The 16,135-nt window shown below is 45.2% G+C and overlaps 1 protein-coding gene across 3 annotated transcripts in view; it reads left to right on the top strand.

Annotated features, from left to right (window-relative positions):
* Positions 1-16,135, top strand: part of KATNBL1 (katanin regulatory subunit B1 like 1) — a 31,667-nt gene that overhangs the window by 14,045 nt on the left and 1,487 nt on the right. Inside the window, exons 6-9 of one of the 3 annotated variants that reach the window (XM_085879490.1) lie at positions 1,657-1,772; positions 2,518-2,568; positions 5,225-5,314; positions 10,358-10,459. In XM_085879490.1, the coding sequence (XP_085735616.1) occupies positions 1,657-1,772; positions 2,518-2,568; positions 5,225-5,314; positions 10,358-10,459 (359 nt within the window). The remainder of the gene's footprint in view (positions 1-1,656; positions 1,773-2,517; positions 2,569-5,224; positions 5,315-10,357; positions 10,460-16,135) is intronic. The other 2 variants (XM_085879491.1, XM_085879492.1) reach the window with 2 other exon arrangements.

Genomic DNA, 16,135 nt, shown 5'->3' with positions numbered 1-16,135 from the left:
TCTGATGAAGAGAGCAACTCCTCCACCAGGATGAGGCTCAGGTCTGTCATGCCAGAGGAGGGAGTAACCAGGGAGAGATACTTGGGAGTCAGGGATGTCTTGAGGGAGGAATGTTTCTGTGAGGCAGATTATGTCTGGTTTGTCAGTGGCAACCTGTATGGAAAGATCTGTAAGGTTTGAGCGAAGGCCTTGGATATTTGAGGTCCACACTGTTAATGAAGAGGGAGGGGAGGAGGCTTTTGGTGCAGGGGAAGGGAGGGGAGGGTAGGACAAGGAAAGTGGGGGGAGGTGAGGAGGAGGAGGAGATTTGGACCATGCTCTGTGCCCAATAGCCAAGGAGACTGCTAAAGCAGCACCAACGCGCTGCACAATCATGGGCAGGTCGCCACTCCGACACAGTTTACCAGCATGCTGGAACTCATTTTGCTGACCTCGGAAGGATGACAGGCCGAGTTAACCCCACCTGGTTTTGATTCAACAGCTAAGCAGGATTTGAACTCAGGACCTGAGGATCCAAAGCCCGCCACCCTAACCATTAAGCCAACACCAGGCATGGAGGTAAGGAGAGTTGTTGAAAGAGTGTGGGGGATTGCAAAATAGCTAGGGGAGGGGGCCGGATGAGGAGTAGAAAAGGCTCTGTGGTGCTGGGGGGGGGGGTGAGGGGGCAGAATAGAGGGGCCAGAAGGCAGTTGAGGATTTGAGGAGGTGGAGTGATGAGATGGAGGTGAGAGGGCAGGGGAAGGAGGCAGCTTTATGGATGTGAGGGTGGCAACTTTGAGAAGGGTGAGTGAGGGGTGAATGGTGGGAGAAGGGTGAGTGGGGAGAGATGAGGGGGGAGTTTTTGAGAAAGCTGAGAGGGAGGCTTGGAGGGAGAAGAGTGTGATGGTTGCTTTGAGAGGGAGGGGTGAGTTGGCACTGAAGTTGGAAAAAAAGAATGGTTGATGGAAAGCAAACATTCATGGCAAGCTGGGGTTTTTTTTTTTTTAGGTCAGAGATGCGATTGAAGACATTTCTTGAGGGATGCAATAAAGGCGAATTAAGAAAATGGAGGGAAGAAACGTTGTAATAGTAGGATTTTTGAGGAAAGGTATGAGGGAAAGGTCGAATTGAGAGCAGTCTGTTGAAATAGAAGAAGAGTCGTGAATTATGATACAGTAATGAGAACCACACGTGTGAAAGAGGAAGAGGAAGCATTATAAGAGATCGTTTTTATTATCATTATTTTTTTTGATGTCCTTTATGCCAAGCACCAGTTTATTTTCAGACATACAAGCAAGTTGCCCCTGGGCTGACCATTGGTCTGGTTGTAATCAATGAAATAATTTGGCTTTTAATATATTGAGATCTATTTATTTATATACCTTCCTTGCACAGCATCTTTGGCAATAATGACAGGATCATTCGTTTGAGATCTGCATTGCCATACAAATGGAATCCTTGCTACATCTATTAAACATTTTTCAATGCATGTGTTGCACCACCAAAATGTTTCTTCAATCATATTGTGCCTTTGGGAATGGCTTTACTCTTTACAAATGATTAGAATTTAAATCAAAAACATTTTGACGGAATCGTACATTCCGTAATTGTCTTCACGCCATTTACGGAACCTGTTGGTTTGGTGAATCGAGAATCCTTTTGTTTGTATATGAGCAGCTCTCAAAGGAGCACAAGGACATGATGCAAGTGCTTTTTAGCCGAAAGTTGAAGCTTGAAGCTGCACTGACGTTCTGGAAACGCCATCCTGAGGATTTGGTTTCCTATCTGTTTCGGTGAGTTGTGTGGAGGCAACACTTTTGCATCTTTCTGTTACTGTTTTCCTTGTAACTGTTAACCAAAGCAATATTTAAGGGTCATTTACATACATGTACATAGGGAGGGGATTGAGATGAGTTGAGAAAGTAAAGAGGGTGGTGGAAGGTTGTGCATGGGCATCTGAGGAAGAGGTGAAGGAAAGGGAATATACAGGTAGTGGGTTGTATCTTTTGCTTTTTTTTTTGCTGGCTTCTGATGAAATAGCACATTACCTGTAGAGTGATTGCATCACCACCACCCTCCCTACAGTGAAGCAGCGGAATATTTAGCACTTTCTGCTTCCCTATCATGCTATCACTGACTTCCTAGAAACCCGTCAGTCGCCTGTTCATCTCACGATTTTAAGAGAAAATAGTTGGAAATAATAGCAAGGACCTGCATAACATCTGCAGTCAAAGCACTGCTTGAGAGAACGGGTTCCAAATGGTAAATTCTAAAGGGTTCCTAAATTTGTGGCCATAGTATAGAAATTGTGGGTGGAGTCAGGCGAACTGTCCAACAAATGGATGGAACTCGGATGCACGCACACACTGTTGATTTTATAATTTTGAAGTTAATGAAACAAATGAGTTTTATTAATTAATTTATTTTGATTGTCCTTTCCTACCAATATAATTTTCAAATTTGCTCACAGGAAAAGAAAAAACTTTTCTGTTTTGTGGTCTAATATTTTGATGTTTAACCCCCCCCCCCCCTTAACAGGGTTCATGACCTGTGCGTTGTTGCTGACTGTGTGGGAATTGTTACAAAAAGGTTCGTGAAATATTCGCCAACACATATCCTCGCCTTCAGTTGGTTTGCATGTAGTCGGGTTTGCATCAAGGGTCAAACCACTTTGAACGACTGGTTAGTTTTAATTATTGTTACGTAAATGTCTTGGGGGTTGTTGAATGGGTTAATTAGTTCGTTATTTCATCATGAATGTCGGCATAAGACATTTGTAACCCAAGTGTAGCAGCGGCCTGAATCGAGTGGATGAAGAGCTCATTGTCGTCCAAGTTCCTATGGAGGGGCTAGGATGACAAGCTCTGTAATTGATGTTCTTCATTCTTCCCTATTGTATTTTCACCTTCCCACTCTGCTGCAACACCAACATGGTGGGTCCACATGTGCGAGGTTTGACATTTTGCGTTGACATGGTGGAACCATGTGGGCAAGGTTAGACGAATGAAAACAACATGGCGAAAGCAAGTGTGTGACCTTCAATGAGGTGAGGGGAACCATGCTGTGGAGAATGGGGGACGGGTTGGAAATCACGAGATATAAAAGCTAACACGGAGAAGCTCTGCAGTCAGTCAGGTACCAGTGTGCATTCAGTCAGGATTTGTCAGTTGGGCAGTCAGTCGGAGTTAGAGGCATGCTGTCAGAGCTCATTGGTGGTCGTCAGTCACGGAATGAAGTGCCGCGGCCAGTGCCAGTGGGACCCATTGGAGTCGGCGGCCTTAGTTCCAGAAACGGCTCTGAGGAGAGATGGTGGTGCTAACTTGTAAAGCTGTCGCACGAGTCCAGAGCCCTGACGAGCGCGCCCACTGTACGCCCATCCAGTGCACCTCAAAAGGAAAGGCCACCACCAAAAACTCTACCTCACCCATTCCGTTAATCTCATTTGTCTTGTGTCCCTAAAGCAAGTTTGAGTGTGAAGTGTGTTCAAGATGAGCATACAGACCATTTTTGTCTCCAAGTGTGCCGGCAGGTTTCTCATTTGTCTTTCATCTATCGATTGATCACTTGTCCTCCCCATCATAATTTATTAAACCAGTTCACTTCTAAAGCACCCACGAAGGAATGGAGAAGGCCATCATTTAATATCACCTTTCACATGGCTACAAAGACTGAAGCAATATAGGGAGATTTGTAAAAATAAAAAATAAATCCAACTTTTTTTTTTTTTGCAAAAATTTTTTAAAGTTTATTTTGCTTAAAACACTCCTCGGCAATCCCTGATGAACCTCTGAAAGTTTGACAGATCTGTTTGGCCATCTCTGTGAAAAAGGGCGACACACACAGACAAATAGCTTTTTTACAGTATCGATCATCGCCGTGGAATTGCCCTCTGGCATAACCAACTTATCCACACACCAAATGCCTGCTGAGTTCCGGAATTGCAGACGAAATTGTTTTATTCTTGCCCACATTGTACTGCTGACTCACCACCCACGTGCAGAACGCCTCCACTTGGGTGTACCTGGGAGTTCATCTTTGGTGTTGTTGGGTCGCCCGTGATGGAGACTACAATATTGTTAAGGATTCAGCGGTGTCGGGGCTCGCACCCTACTCTTGACAGCCAAATGTTGAAGATTCGGCGTCACTTAACAGCACCGCCGTCTCCGGGGTTATAACGCCGGCTGGCTCGACACAGGTCTCGGGTTATGCGCCTCGGATCACGATACCAACGTACACCCGTGCCTTGCCAGTTGGGGAAATAGACCCCGGTTACAGACTGAATTTGTCAGAGACCGAGCGGAGTCTACCAGTCCATAACCATTATGGTTTTATATCCAAATCGAGTGGATCGTTCCTCAGCGCGGCACAAATAAATTCAAGGCGGCAAATCTCGTATAACTCAGCCAGATTTATTGGGGACACATCGGGGAACACAACACATGCAAAGCATTCACGACAATGTTATAATTAATCTATAATCCATTCTTAACTAGGGAGCTACGGGTTTCGAAGGGAACCCTAGCGAGATAAACCTTAGAAAAGATACGGACAGCATGCAGCAAGACACAGAGTACTTGGTGATGCTTCATGGACGAGAGGAAAAATGTCAAAGGCACGAATGCAGCTCGTGACGAGCCGATGTCAACAGATTTGAGCACACCGCGTGGCAAGATGGCGGCGTCCTTTTGTCGCACCGCCCACGCATGCAATCTCAGCGCGTTCAGCCCCCGTAAGGTCGACGGCACAAGAGCGGAAGGTCCACGGTGTGCTCCAACTGGCTTTTCACAAGGTCCAGCATACAAATCCTGGCCTGGCCTGCTCACCAGATCAGGCTAAATCGGGGTGTTGGGCTCCGCAGGCGAATCGACAAACGTGTCGAGTCGTGCCATGAGTATGGACAGTCAGAGGCTCCATGACTGGACTCTGGACGAACCCGTCGATGAACTCCTCGTAAAGTCGATCGCCGACTCACACAACCGTCCCTCTCGAAGCAGATTGCCGACCGACGCTTGCTGTTTCTCCTCCAGCCGATGGCAGACAGACCTCTTGCAGTCACTTCCTTGCCTTTCTTTCGGCTCGCTCTTCACGAAAGCCAATTGCAAAAAAACACAGCCGTCCCTTGTACAGAATAAAGTATGTCAACATCAAAATCAGGGTAAAAATGGGACCAGCTAATGTTGTAAACTGGTCATTGACCTCATAAATGATAAATAATTCATGTTTGTCTCTCCTATTCCTTCAATAGCTTCATTGAGAGTGATGAGCTGCTGTCCTTGGGAGCATGTGTAGATCTGCTGCCTCTGATTCATGCACTTCTGAAGAGCAGATATGAAAAGTAAGGATCATTACACTGATGTGCTGTCCTTCACTCGGCTATTTTAATGACTAATAAGGTACTTCATGCTGTTCTTGAGAGCAGGAAAACATTGCATCCAAAGCTGCGTAGCTTTTAATGATCTAATCGAGAAACGCAAGTTCTCCGTTTTAACACAACTCTGTTTTCTTAAACCCCTAGAGTTAGGAAGGATTCGTAGTTGAGAGAGAGAGAGAGAGAGAGAGAGAGAGAGAGAGAGAGAGAGAGAGAGAGAGAGAGAGAGAGAGAGAGAGAGAGAGAGAGAGAGAGAGAGAGAGAGAGAGAGAGAGAGAGAGAGAGAGAGAGAGAGAGAGAGAGAGAGAGAGAGAGAGAGAGAGAGAGAGAGAGAGAGAGAGAGAGAGAGAGAGAGAGAGAGAGAGATATATATATATATATATATATATATATATATATATATATATATATATATATATATATATAGAGAGAGAGAGAGAGAGAGAGAGAGTTACAGACCTGGGATACAAGGGTGGGGGTATTCCCGGTTCTCCCTGGACTCACTGGAAATCGAGGCCATTGCACACGAATAAGTCCATGTTGCGGCAGGTCGCTAATCGACCACGAATGCTAACAATTTAACCATGTGACCCAGTGTCCTCCATCTGTCGATTGTTTAACTGGGGAACACGCAGTCACCTTATTGGGGAATCACGCCCTCGGCGATTGTTCGGCTCTTATCTTTATTGGATCTTGATTATTGCGGCCGAGCTTACCGCTAACACAACACCAGACTGATGTGAGAGCCATTTAATTGCGGAATTACAATCTCCAGGCTAATGTATGTGTGGACATTGCTGGATCGATAAGGGGAATGGATGGACACAGGCAGCTTGAAAGGAAAATGTGAACAAGGCAATTTATTTAGATCAGGCAACATGGGGTACGTGTAAGGAGGAAATCAAGGGCTTTAATTGAGTCAATGGGCAACCGGGGCAGGAAAAGGGCAAATGCAATAAAAAGCAATGAAGGTGTGTATTTACAAAAAGGAAAGAAAATGCACAAATTGCAGACTTGGCTTAACCTATGCCCTACCTACTGGTTAACATGACAGGGTACCCATCAGACCACACACACACGGGGAGACAATTTGGAGGGGGCAGGGTGGCCTCAGCTGACCAGTATGTATGTAACCGTCACCCTCCCCCACTCGATACCGCTCTCCGGAATGGCCCTGACACCACTCCACTACCGAGGGTCCATGGTGTGAGACATAATCCGTGGCCATGTTCACCATAACAGTCAGGAGGTGCGTCTGATGTATAAATGACGAATGTGGTCATCATTGGTTAGATAGTTATCGGTACGCCATCCTGATGAGGGCAAATATGCCTGAAATCTGGATCGGTGGCTCTGTTTGATGTTTAACTGATAATGACCATATAATCTTTGTCTGTTTGACAGTCACCGGGCCGAGGCCTCTGTGTTGGAGGTGACGCTTTGGTGTGGACTGTGTCCAATGGGGATCACCGGAATGCTCGTCGCACTCCACATATTTCGATTGTCTGCCGATCACATCACCTGCCTTCTGGTTGAATGGGTTGCATTTGCAGGAACAAACTTCTGGGTGGCAGACAAATGGTTGTTCTGTGTGGATTATGCAGTTTTAGCGTGTGAGACATTGTTATGGTCAGCATCGCCACAGATTAAGAGGTGTGTGTGCGTGCGTGCGCATAGACATTTACTCACTCGCACATTGGTTTTATATCCACTTCAAAAAGGGTCATTTCCCATTCATAGCTGTAATACAGACTCCCTTGAAGTTGGTTCCATAAAGCATATCTACAATCCAAAAGTTAGTTTTCACTGGTGACTTGTTCCCAAGAAAATTGGTTGGCTGTGCACTCACCTTTGAGCTGTACATCTTGGGTTTGAATCTTAACCCAGCTATAAACTGTTATTGTCATGTTTCACATGTAGGGAGATGCCTTGATGTGTGTGCTGTCCATGAAAAGGACACCTGTAATATTGTTGTGGGTCGGTGGCGAGGAACGACCGCTAGACGGAGCAATAGGGCCGTCTCTCACTGAACACCCAGACTTAAAAGGTCGTCACCCTGGATAACTCCAGAGTCGACGGGTCACTTAAAGGACCGTGGTCGCCAATATTTTGATGGCGTGAGGTAGGGTCCACTTGTCTATTCCAATTTACCTAAGTACTCACGCCGTCTAGCTACCGGGGAAGCCACACCCTCGGCCGACTCTGTCCGAACTGAGTTGCATGTACCGACTCGGGTCTGGCGTAACCGAGCGGGAGTTACCAGAGCCGCGCCGGTCCCAATGACAACTTACGGCCCAAACGGCCTCACTATTTCTTAAGCCTGCACCGTGCTGGGTTAACGATAGAAATGACAGGCAACAAGCTGGTACATTTAACAGGGGTTTATTTACAATAGTGAGGGAGACACAGAGCAGATTTAATCACGAATATAATGCAATGTACAATGAACACAGGCACTTAACAGTCTACTTACAGGACGGGCAAAACACACACACACACACACACACACACACACACACACACACACACACACACACACACACACACACACACACGAAATGGGGCCGGTTGGCCTTTATTTGACCCTTCAGCTCGGGAGGTAAGGCGAGCTGAGGGTAAGAGTTCGGCGGGCACCTTTCCGCCTCGTGCGGTCTAGTCGAGACAAGCTGGTTCGGGGGGGGGGAGGGGACTCGAACCCACACCTTCGTCGCCGCACCAAGCACCAGGAACCGGGAATGGCGCAACGGACGCCAACCAGCAGGAGAACGGACGAGACGAGACGAGCACTTGCGGGCAAGACGAGAACGCCAACAGGCAAAGCGAGACAATCCAAGCAGGCAAAACGAGGGCAAACAAGGCGACGAGGCTTCTTCTTTTTGCCAGCCTGATCACCCCCACTATTATTCATTCCTCACGTGAGGTGGGAGGGGTCCGTCCTGAGGTAACTCGCCTCCTCATTGAACGGGGGCGTCGGGGGTGGTGTCGGAGCGTCTCGATGGTCCGCCCCCTGAAGAGACTCTGTAGTTTCTATTTTTGCATATGTACTGCAGAAGAGAGTACTGGTATTCTGGCTTCCCATTGGCTGGAGGAAACGCTCCATGCCCTTCTTTGGAGCGGAGCCTTGATCTGAGGCGATGGAGGCTCCGCCCACGCCTTCAGCCAAAAACACGTGGGCAATCGAGTCGGTGGTGCGAAGAGGTGGAGGATTGATTTGTTTGGGAGGAAGATTTAAAGATGTAAAAAAACCTGACTATAAAAGACACCCACAGCACACACATGAAATTCCCATTAAACACAGGGAGGAATCTAACTATACACATACTTATCGAAATCACTAAGCTTCGGGACTGCTGTCTGTGTGCAAGAGGCTTCCAAATCCGTAACAATATAAGTGTATCTTTGAAAAATAATTATTTTGTCTTTTTGTCTCATGATGAACTTTTAATCTCTGTTTAATTTTAGTTTTTCCACAATGGGTTTATAGGGGAAATATTGTTGCAGCCAGTGGGCTCGTCCAGTTGCCCAGTTCAAATCCTGACGAACCATGTTAAAGCAGTCGCGACAGACGACTGATTCGATCATTCCAGCCTATCTGCCATGATAGTCTCCCAATCACACCACCAAGCCAGTCCATGCGTCATGCTGATCGATACCATACACAACTACATAAATGGTCTCTAATGGCGACTGCGTGGAGTCATCGGCCACATGCTTGGTTTCACTCTGGGCGCTAATTAATCGCCCAGACGCAAACTGTCCTTTAACGGATGTGTATTATTCTAATAGCGATCAAAAACACCCAAATGCACCCAGAGGCCAAGTGTTTTTTTGCAATGTATTTGGCAAAAAAGGGGCATCAATACAAATGGAAGCAATACAATACTTAATTGTATAATTAATGAAAACATAATTAATTTAAAACAATACATTTTTTTGTAAATGGAACAAAATACGTGCCCATGATTCGGATTGAACTGCAGATTCTTAAAGAAACTATTCCTTAAAGCCTCACATGTACCACAGCAGATAGAAAGGACGAGACTGAAATACTCCGGCTGTGTCTGGCAGGACACAGCGTGTGATGTTGAGGCACCTCCTGGCATGGGAATAGTACGTGCTGTGGCTACGGTCCACCTCGAGAAGAGGAGGTGCGGGCGCAGCTTCTCTTGTCTGCTCAGGATGCTTCCTTCTTGCCTCTCTCTTCCACTGATTTGTGTCAGCCCTATTTATAGCCACACCTCCTCACCTTCAGCCGTTACGTCATTAGCCCCTCCCCACTCAGCCGCTATTGTCTTGTGGGCCAGTTTGTGGGTGGGGCATCCTGACCTTTCCCCAGATTGTGGGAGAGGGAGGGGTGCCGATCTTCAGGGCCAAGGTCGTGTTTCCCACTCAAACTTGTATCTGATGGCCTATCGGACTCTTTTAAAGCACATTAAAGACACGTTACAAAGGTGAGAACATTAAAAAGGGTATGAAGGGATGGTGGTTTTAGACACGCATTAGGGAAGGGAAGACTGCATCTTTCTACATATATGACACGCATTCTATTTCGCAATGAAACTACCTTAAAATCCAGTGGTGGGGGGGATATTGAAATCTGCTCTATCCGTCCGTCTGTCTCGGTCACGCTACCTCCTCAACGGTTGTGCAGAAATTCACCAAACTTGGTAGTTATCATCACATGGCAAGAAGGTGCGATGGTTGTATAATTTTTGGGCCCAGCCCGCTTGAGGCCATGGGGTAGGGTCAAAAGGTCAAATATCACAAAATGCAATTTCAGGCACTTTTTTAAAAACATTTTTTAATGAAACTTTGAATATGCAATTAAGACTAGGGGGTGCATGAAATATGTAATGATCTCTTGGATTTGACCCCTGGTTCATATTCCAGGAGATGGGGACTTAGGGTCACAGGGCAAAACATAAGCATGGTGATTTGTGATGGCGCACCATTAACTTCGCTCTAGTTTAATGTTTGTGATCAGTTTTGTTCTTCATTTGTGTTTTCAAGTCACAACCTCACTGCATTGGAGTGGCTGACTGTGGTGATCAAGCACTGGTGGGCAACCCTAGCAAATGATGATCACCAAAATGAACTGCACTTCAGTGCAAGGTGATGTCATTATTTTAATTGTACTTGCTAAAATGTTTTTGAGGCTGAATCATTAAGCAAACAACTGTAAATAAATTCCATAAATAAAGCAAGCAACTGCTGAAAAACATTGCTTAAATTAAAGAAATTTTAATGCAAGCAATGTTGTTTTGGGCCATTATCGGTGACGTGCGTGACCTTAAAAATGGGGAATTCATACCGTAATATTGATGCCTCTCCTGTGTTTGTTTTTTGTTTGTTTGTTTTTTAATTAATGCCAGCATGTCTGGTATCTTCTTTTGGATATTTAGCTTGTAATTGATGTCATTCTGTAAAGCTTTTTTTTATTCTTCCTCTCAATGTGTTTACTCAGGTCAGGAGTCAAAAAGGGATCAGTCACATGTGTGACATCATAAAGAAAGCATTTGTTTTGTTTTTCCACACTTTGGTTTTTTTTTTTTTTAAGTCTGTAAATTGGAGAGTAGCTTAACAAATCATACTTCCTGGTATACACTGATGAGCCAAAACATTATGACCACTAACAGGTGAAGTGGATAACATTGATTATCTTGTTACAATGGCACCTGTCAAGGGGTGGGATATATTAGGCAGCAAGTGAACAGTCAGTTCTTTAAGTTGATGTGTTGAATGCAAGAGAAATGGGTAGGAGTAAAGATCTGAGTGACTTTGACAAGGGTCAAATTGTTATGGCCAGACGACTGGGTCAGAGCATCTCTGAAACGGCAAGGCTTGTGGGGTGATCCCTGTCAGCAGTGGTGAGTACCTACCGACAGTGGTCCGAGGAGGAACAAACCACACACCAGCGACAGGGTATTTGGCGCCCAAGGTTCATCGGTGCGCAAGGGCAGCGAAGGCTACCCTGTCTGATCCGAACCGACAGAAGGTCTACTGTGGCACAACTCACAGAAAATTTTAATGGTGGTCACGGGAGGATGGTGTCACGATCCACAATGCATCGCACCCTGCTGTGTATTGGGCTGCGTAACCGCAGACCAGTCAGAGTGCCCATGATGACCCCTGTCCACTGACGAAAGCACCTACAATTGGCACGCGAGCATCGGAACTGGATCTTGGCGCAGTGGAAGAAGGTCGCCTGGTCCAATGAGTCCAGTTTTCTTTTAGATCACGTGGATGGCCGTGCACATGTGTGCCGTTTACCTGGGGAAGTGATACAACTAGGATGCACTGTGGGAAGACGACAAGCCGGTGGAGGGAGTGTGATGCTCTGGGCAATGTTCTGCTGGGAAAACCTGGGTCCGGCCATTCATGTGGACGTCAATTTGACACGTGTGACCTACCTAAACATCGTTGCAGACCAGATACACCCCTTATTGGCATTCCTTGATGGCAGTGGCCTCTTTCAGCAGGATAATGCGCCCTGCCACACTGCACACATTGTTCGGGAATGGTTTGAGGAACATGACGAAGTGTTCACGATGTTGCCCTGGCCTTCAAATTCTCCAGATCTCAATCCGATTGAGCATCTGTGGGATGTGCTGGACCGACAAGTCCGATCCACGGCGGTTCCTCTTCGCAACTTACAGGTCTTGAAGGATCTGCTGCTAATGTTTTGGTGCCAGATACCACAGGACACCTTCAGGGGTCTTGTAGAGTCCATGCCTCGGCGGGTCGGCGTTGTTTTGGTGGCACACGGAGGACCAACAGCATATTAGGCAGGTGCTCATAATGTTTTGGCTCATCAGTGTATACAACTGGTTTGTAATTATTCTGTGTCAACATTTGTCTCCAATGTTATAAGTTATTGAAACATTTACAGTGTATTCACAGATGATACTCAAATAACTCTCATATAAAACCTGTGCCATGCTCTTTACAGAGCGTGGCAAAGGTGACACTGCGTGGTTTGCCATTGCTTTCTGAAATATTAGACTTCTTCATAATTGGTTGAAAGTGTTTTTTTTTTTCTTCAAAAAAACGATAATATTTCCAACAACAGAATCCTGTCTGAACAATCTATCATTTTCAAGCATCAAACAATAGACACGATGTTAATTTCAACTCATTTTCTTCAAATGAAGTTTCAAGTTTCTTATTCTGATTTAATAAGTATATGCTTTTGGGGGGTTTTTTTTGGTTTCCTGAGTCAAGACTCATGTAAGAGCGAGAACAAAACCAGGTGCAGCAGAATGCAAAACCAGAAAGGAAGAGGTAGAAAACACAGAGATCACCGACCTGTCTACGATGGCAAAGTGATACACCCCTTATTGATGGCAAAGTGATACACCAAAGCCCATAGATTGCTTCATCGCGGGGGATTCCAATAATCTTGAAGGTCTTCGTTTCCACGGCATCAAGCTGAGCAAAATGTGAGGCAGCGGAGAGCAGTACTCCATCAAACTGCATATTAAGGCCTTGGAGATGGATAGGCGTTCACGTGTGCGACGGAAGGACTTTGTCCGATGGATGATGCCCAGTTGCTGGCTGGCTTTGGAGGCCAACTCTGACATTTGGTTTGTCCAAGAGAGATCAAAACTGATTATGAGACCCATGAGTTTGAGTGAACAAAATCCCTCAAAAGGTTATGAGATATATCTTGTATATTATTTCCGAGTTTGTGGTTTCGTGTCGCGCTATCTTCGACTTTGTTCTGCACTCGAGTAACGTGATATTCAGCTTACATTATCTCAAAGACCATATGAGGTGCATGGTACAAAAAAAAGTAAATAAAATGCTTCTGAAACATTGAAATCGTATTCCACTTCCTGGATTCCTGCTCAAACACACCCACCCCAACATGTCGCGCAGAGCGTGGGTTATGCTCGTATAATATTATATTTATGGAAGACTTGAATATAATATTATATTTATGAGATATATATATATATATATATATATATATATATATATATATATATATATATATATATATATATATATATATATATATATAATCCTCTCTCCCCCCACCTCCCTCTATTTCCCCCACCCCTCTCTTCACTCTCCCCCTTATTTTTCTCCCCCTCTCAGTATTCCTGTCTGCGAAGTGATGGGTGTGTGTGTGTGTGTGTGTGTGTGTGTGTGTGTGTGTGTGTGTGTGTGTGTGTGTGTGTGTGTGTTATATAATATAGATATTTATGAGATTGAAAGACATATTCCAAGTGTTTGACCAGCTGGTCATTTTGTCAAGGTCTGAAGAGAGGGAAGAGGCTGCTTCCTGCCTTTCTGAAGGATGAGGGATGTCATGGCTGATGGTGGTTGTCAGCAAATTGATAAAGGGGATTTTCCAGATAGTCAGAGAGATTATTGATGAAGATTAGGAATGGGACTAGACTGAGGACACTGCCTCAGGGCACTCCAGTCAAATTCCATTGCGACCCACACGTTGGCTACGAGAGTGGAGGAAGTCAGTTAGCCATCTCGAGTTGGCCTTGCATACCATAGCCAGAGAGTTTGGAGAGTAAGGCAGGAAGCCAGACTGTATCAAAAGCTCGAGATATGTCTAGAGCAGTGAACTTCACAATTTTTTTTTTCGAGGGGGGCCACTTTTGCCGATAAGACATCAGTGTGAAAGCCGCCACACCGCCTGCAGGACTCCGTAATGGCTGCTATTAGGCTCCACCCTATGTCCTCTTCTTCGTTATGGTTAACTGGGCTGCAGACATCATTGTTTAAATACTGACACTGCTGATGTAGTTATGTTGCTTTATGCTTTGTGTTGTAACACTCATTTGAAACCATTGGGTCAATTTGATAGCATTTGTGAGAATTGGAACAGCATGTCCAAGGTATAGTGACCGGGTCTGAATCCAAATTGGTGATCTGAAATCAGGCTTTTGGAGAAAAGGAAGGATTTCATATTAACTGTGATTATGGATTCCATGGCCTTGCTGATTATTGGAAGTAAGCTGATAGGTCTGTCATGAAGAGGATCACCTTTTTAAGTAATGCTGTGATTTTGAGCATATGGAGGATGACCTAGGGCAAATGACGGGAGGAAAAGACCAAAGAGAGAAAGTTCCAGAGCAGGTTTTTAGGACACATGAGCTGATGCTGTCCGGTCCAGTTAATCAGAGGCGAGGGTTGCCAGAAACTTCACTTTTTCAGGTGAAACAGACAGAGTCCAGGAACAGTTAGTCTGATTGGGTATGGTGGGTACAGGGAGTGAGGGGTTGGGGACAATATTTGGAAGCAAATAATTGAGAAATTCGGCCTTTTCACGATTGTAGTCAGTTGTGGTGCCATTTTAAGAGAGGGGAGGGATGGAGGGGAACATAAACCAGAGACAAACTGAACAAGGTGCCACCAGGTTTTAGAGGAGGGAGACAGGTTTGAAAGTTCAATTTTGAGGTTGGACAGATGTTGTTTTTTGGCTGTCCTGAAAGTGGAGACACTTGTGGGCTTTGTGACATGATCTCGGATTGCCTTCATTTGGGTTTCCTTTCCAGGAAGACTATGGAAGTTGTTTCAGAGCTCAGTGAACCATGGGTGGAAAAAAAGGTAGGATAACTCAAGATGAGGTGGGATGAATCTGTGCATGAGAAAGAGAGAGCAGGTTTCTGTGAAATAATTCCCAGGCTGAGTTTACATCGGGGCAGAAGATATGGGGGACCAGTCCTGAAGAGATGGCTGCTTTGCAGTCCCTGCCATCTGCCTGAGTGAACTGCCAGACTCGCTGGCAATGAGGCAGCTGTCTGAGAATAGCCAGGGAGATGTTCACTTTCACAAGCATATGATCAGAAGAACCAATTGGAGGTGTGTGTGTGTGTGTGTGTGTGTGTGTGTGTGAGTGCCTGTGTGTGTGTGTGTGTGTGTGTGTGTGTGTGTGTGTGTGAGTGTGTGGGTGTGTGTGTGTGTGTGTGTGTGTGTGTGTGTGTGTGTGTGTGTGTGTGTGTGTGTGTGTGTGTGAGAGAGAGAGAGATATGGATCGCTGGATGAAGGATGGTGCAACAAAGACAAACAAGAGGTGGGAGAAGAGGGGAAGTCACATCTAAAGGTCCTCCTTTTTGAAGTATCATGCAATATATCATTTTTGGTCCTATCTCTCAATTGTGAAGAATCACCTTAAAAACAATAATAAAAATTCTGGTATCTGGATCTAGATCTTCACCAAAATCCTATCAATTGGTTCGTCAAACATCCAAACCTGTCCACCAAGTTTCATTGGAATTGGCCCATAACTTTTGGAGATATCCTGCTCACAAACAGACAGGGTTGAAAACATAACCCCTGTCCACCTTTGGTGGTGGAGATAACAAACTAATCAGTGTTTGAAGAAACTAGACCACCATGTACATGAGAAGTGCTGATGCTAAAATTGAAAGTGTCATACTTTGGACACATCATTCGTGCAGAAGAGCAAAGTCTGGATAATTCAACCATGCTGGGTATAGTTGAGGGAAGAAAAAGAAGAAGAAAAAGATGAGTTAGACCTTGTATGTGCTGGATGGATGGGGTGAAGGCTTCAAGTTGTCCCTGCCAGAGATTCTGGAAGCAGTGCAGGATTGGAATGTTTGGATAAATCTGATCAGCAACGTCACCAGAAGTTGGACATGACTTAATAGAACTAGATAATTCTTCCCTCCATTACTCTGAGATGGGAACTCATTGCAATCTCAGGTCTTCTCCATATTTAACTGCAATTTTATTTATTTCTTTATTTTTTTTAATTCTCGCATATTTGCTTTTTGCTTGATTCTCCCTTATCAGTATGTTATC

The sequence above is a fragment of the Eptatretus burgeri genome, chromosome 4 (genome assembly GCF_056783735.1).
Source record: "Eptatretus burgeri isolate ZD-2024b chromosome 4, Ebu_testis_v1, whole genome shotgun sequence".
Classification (NCBI taxonomy): Eukaryota; Metazoa; Chordata; class Myxini; order Myxiniformes; family Myxinidae; genus Eptatretus; species Eptatretus burgeri.
The sequence above is the reverse complement of the archived record's forward strand: the minus strand, read 5'-3'. Positions and strand labels throughout refer to the sequence as shown.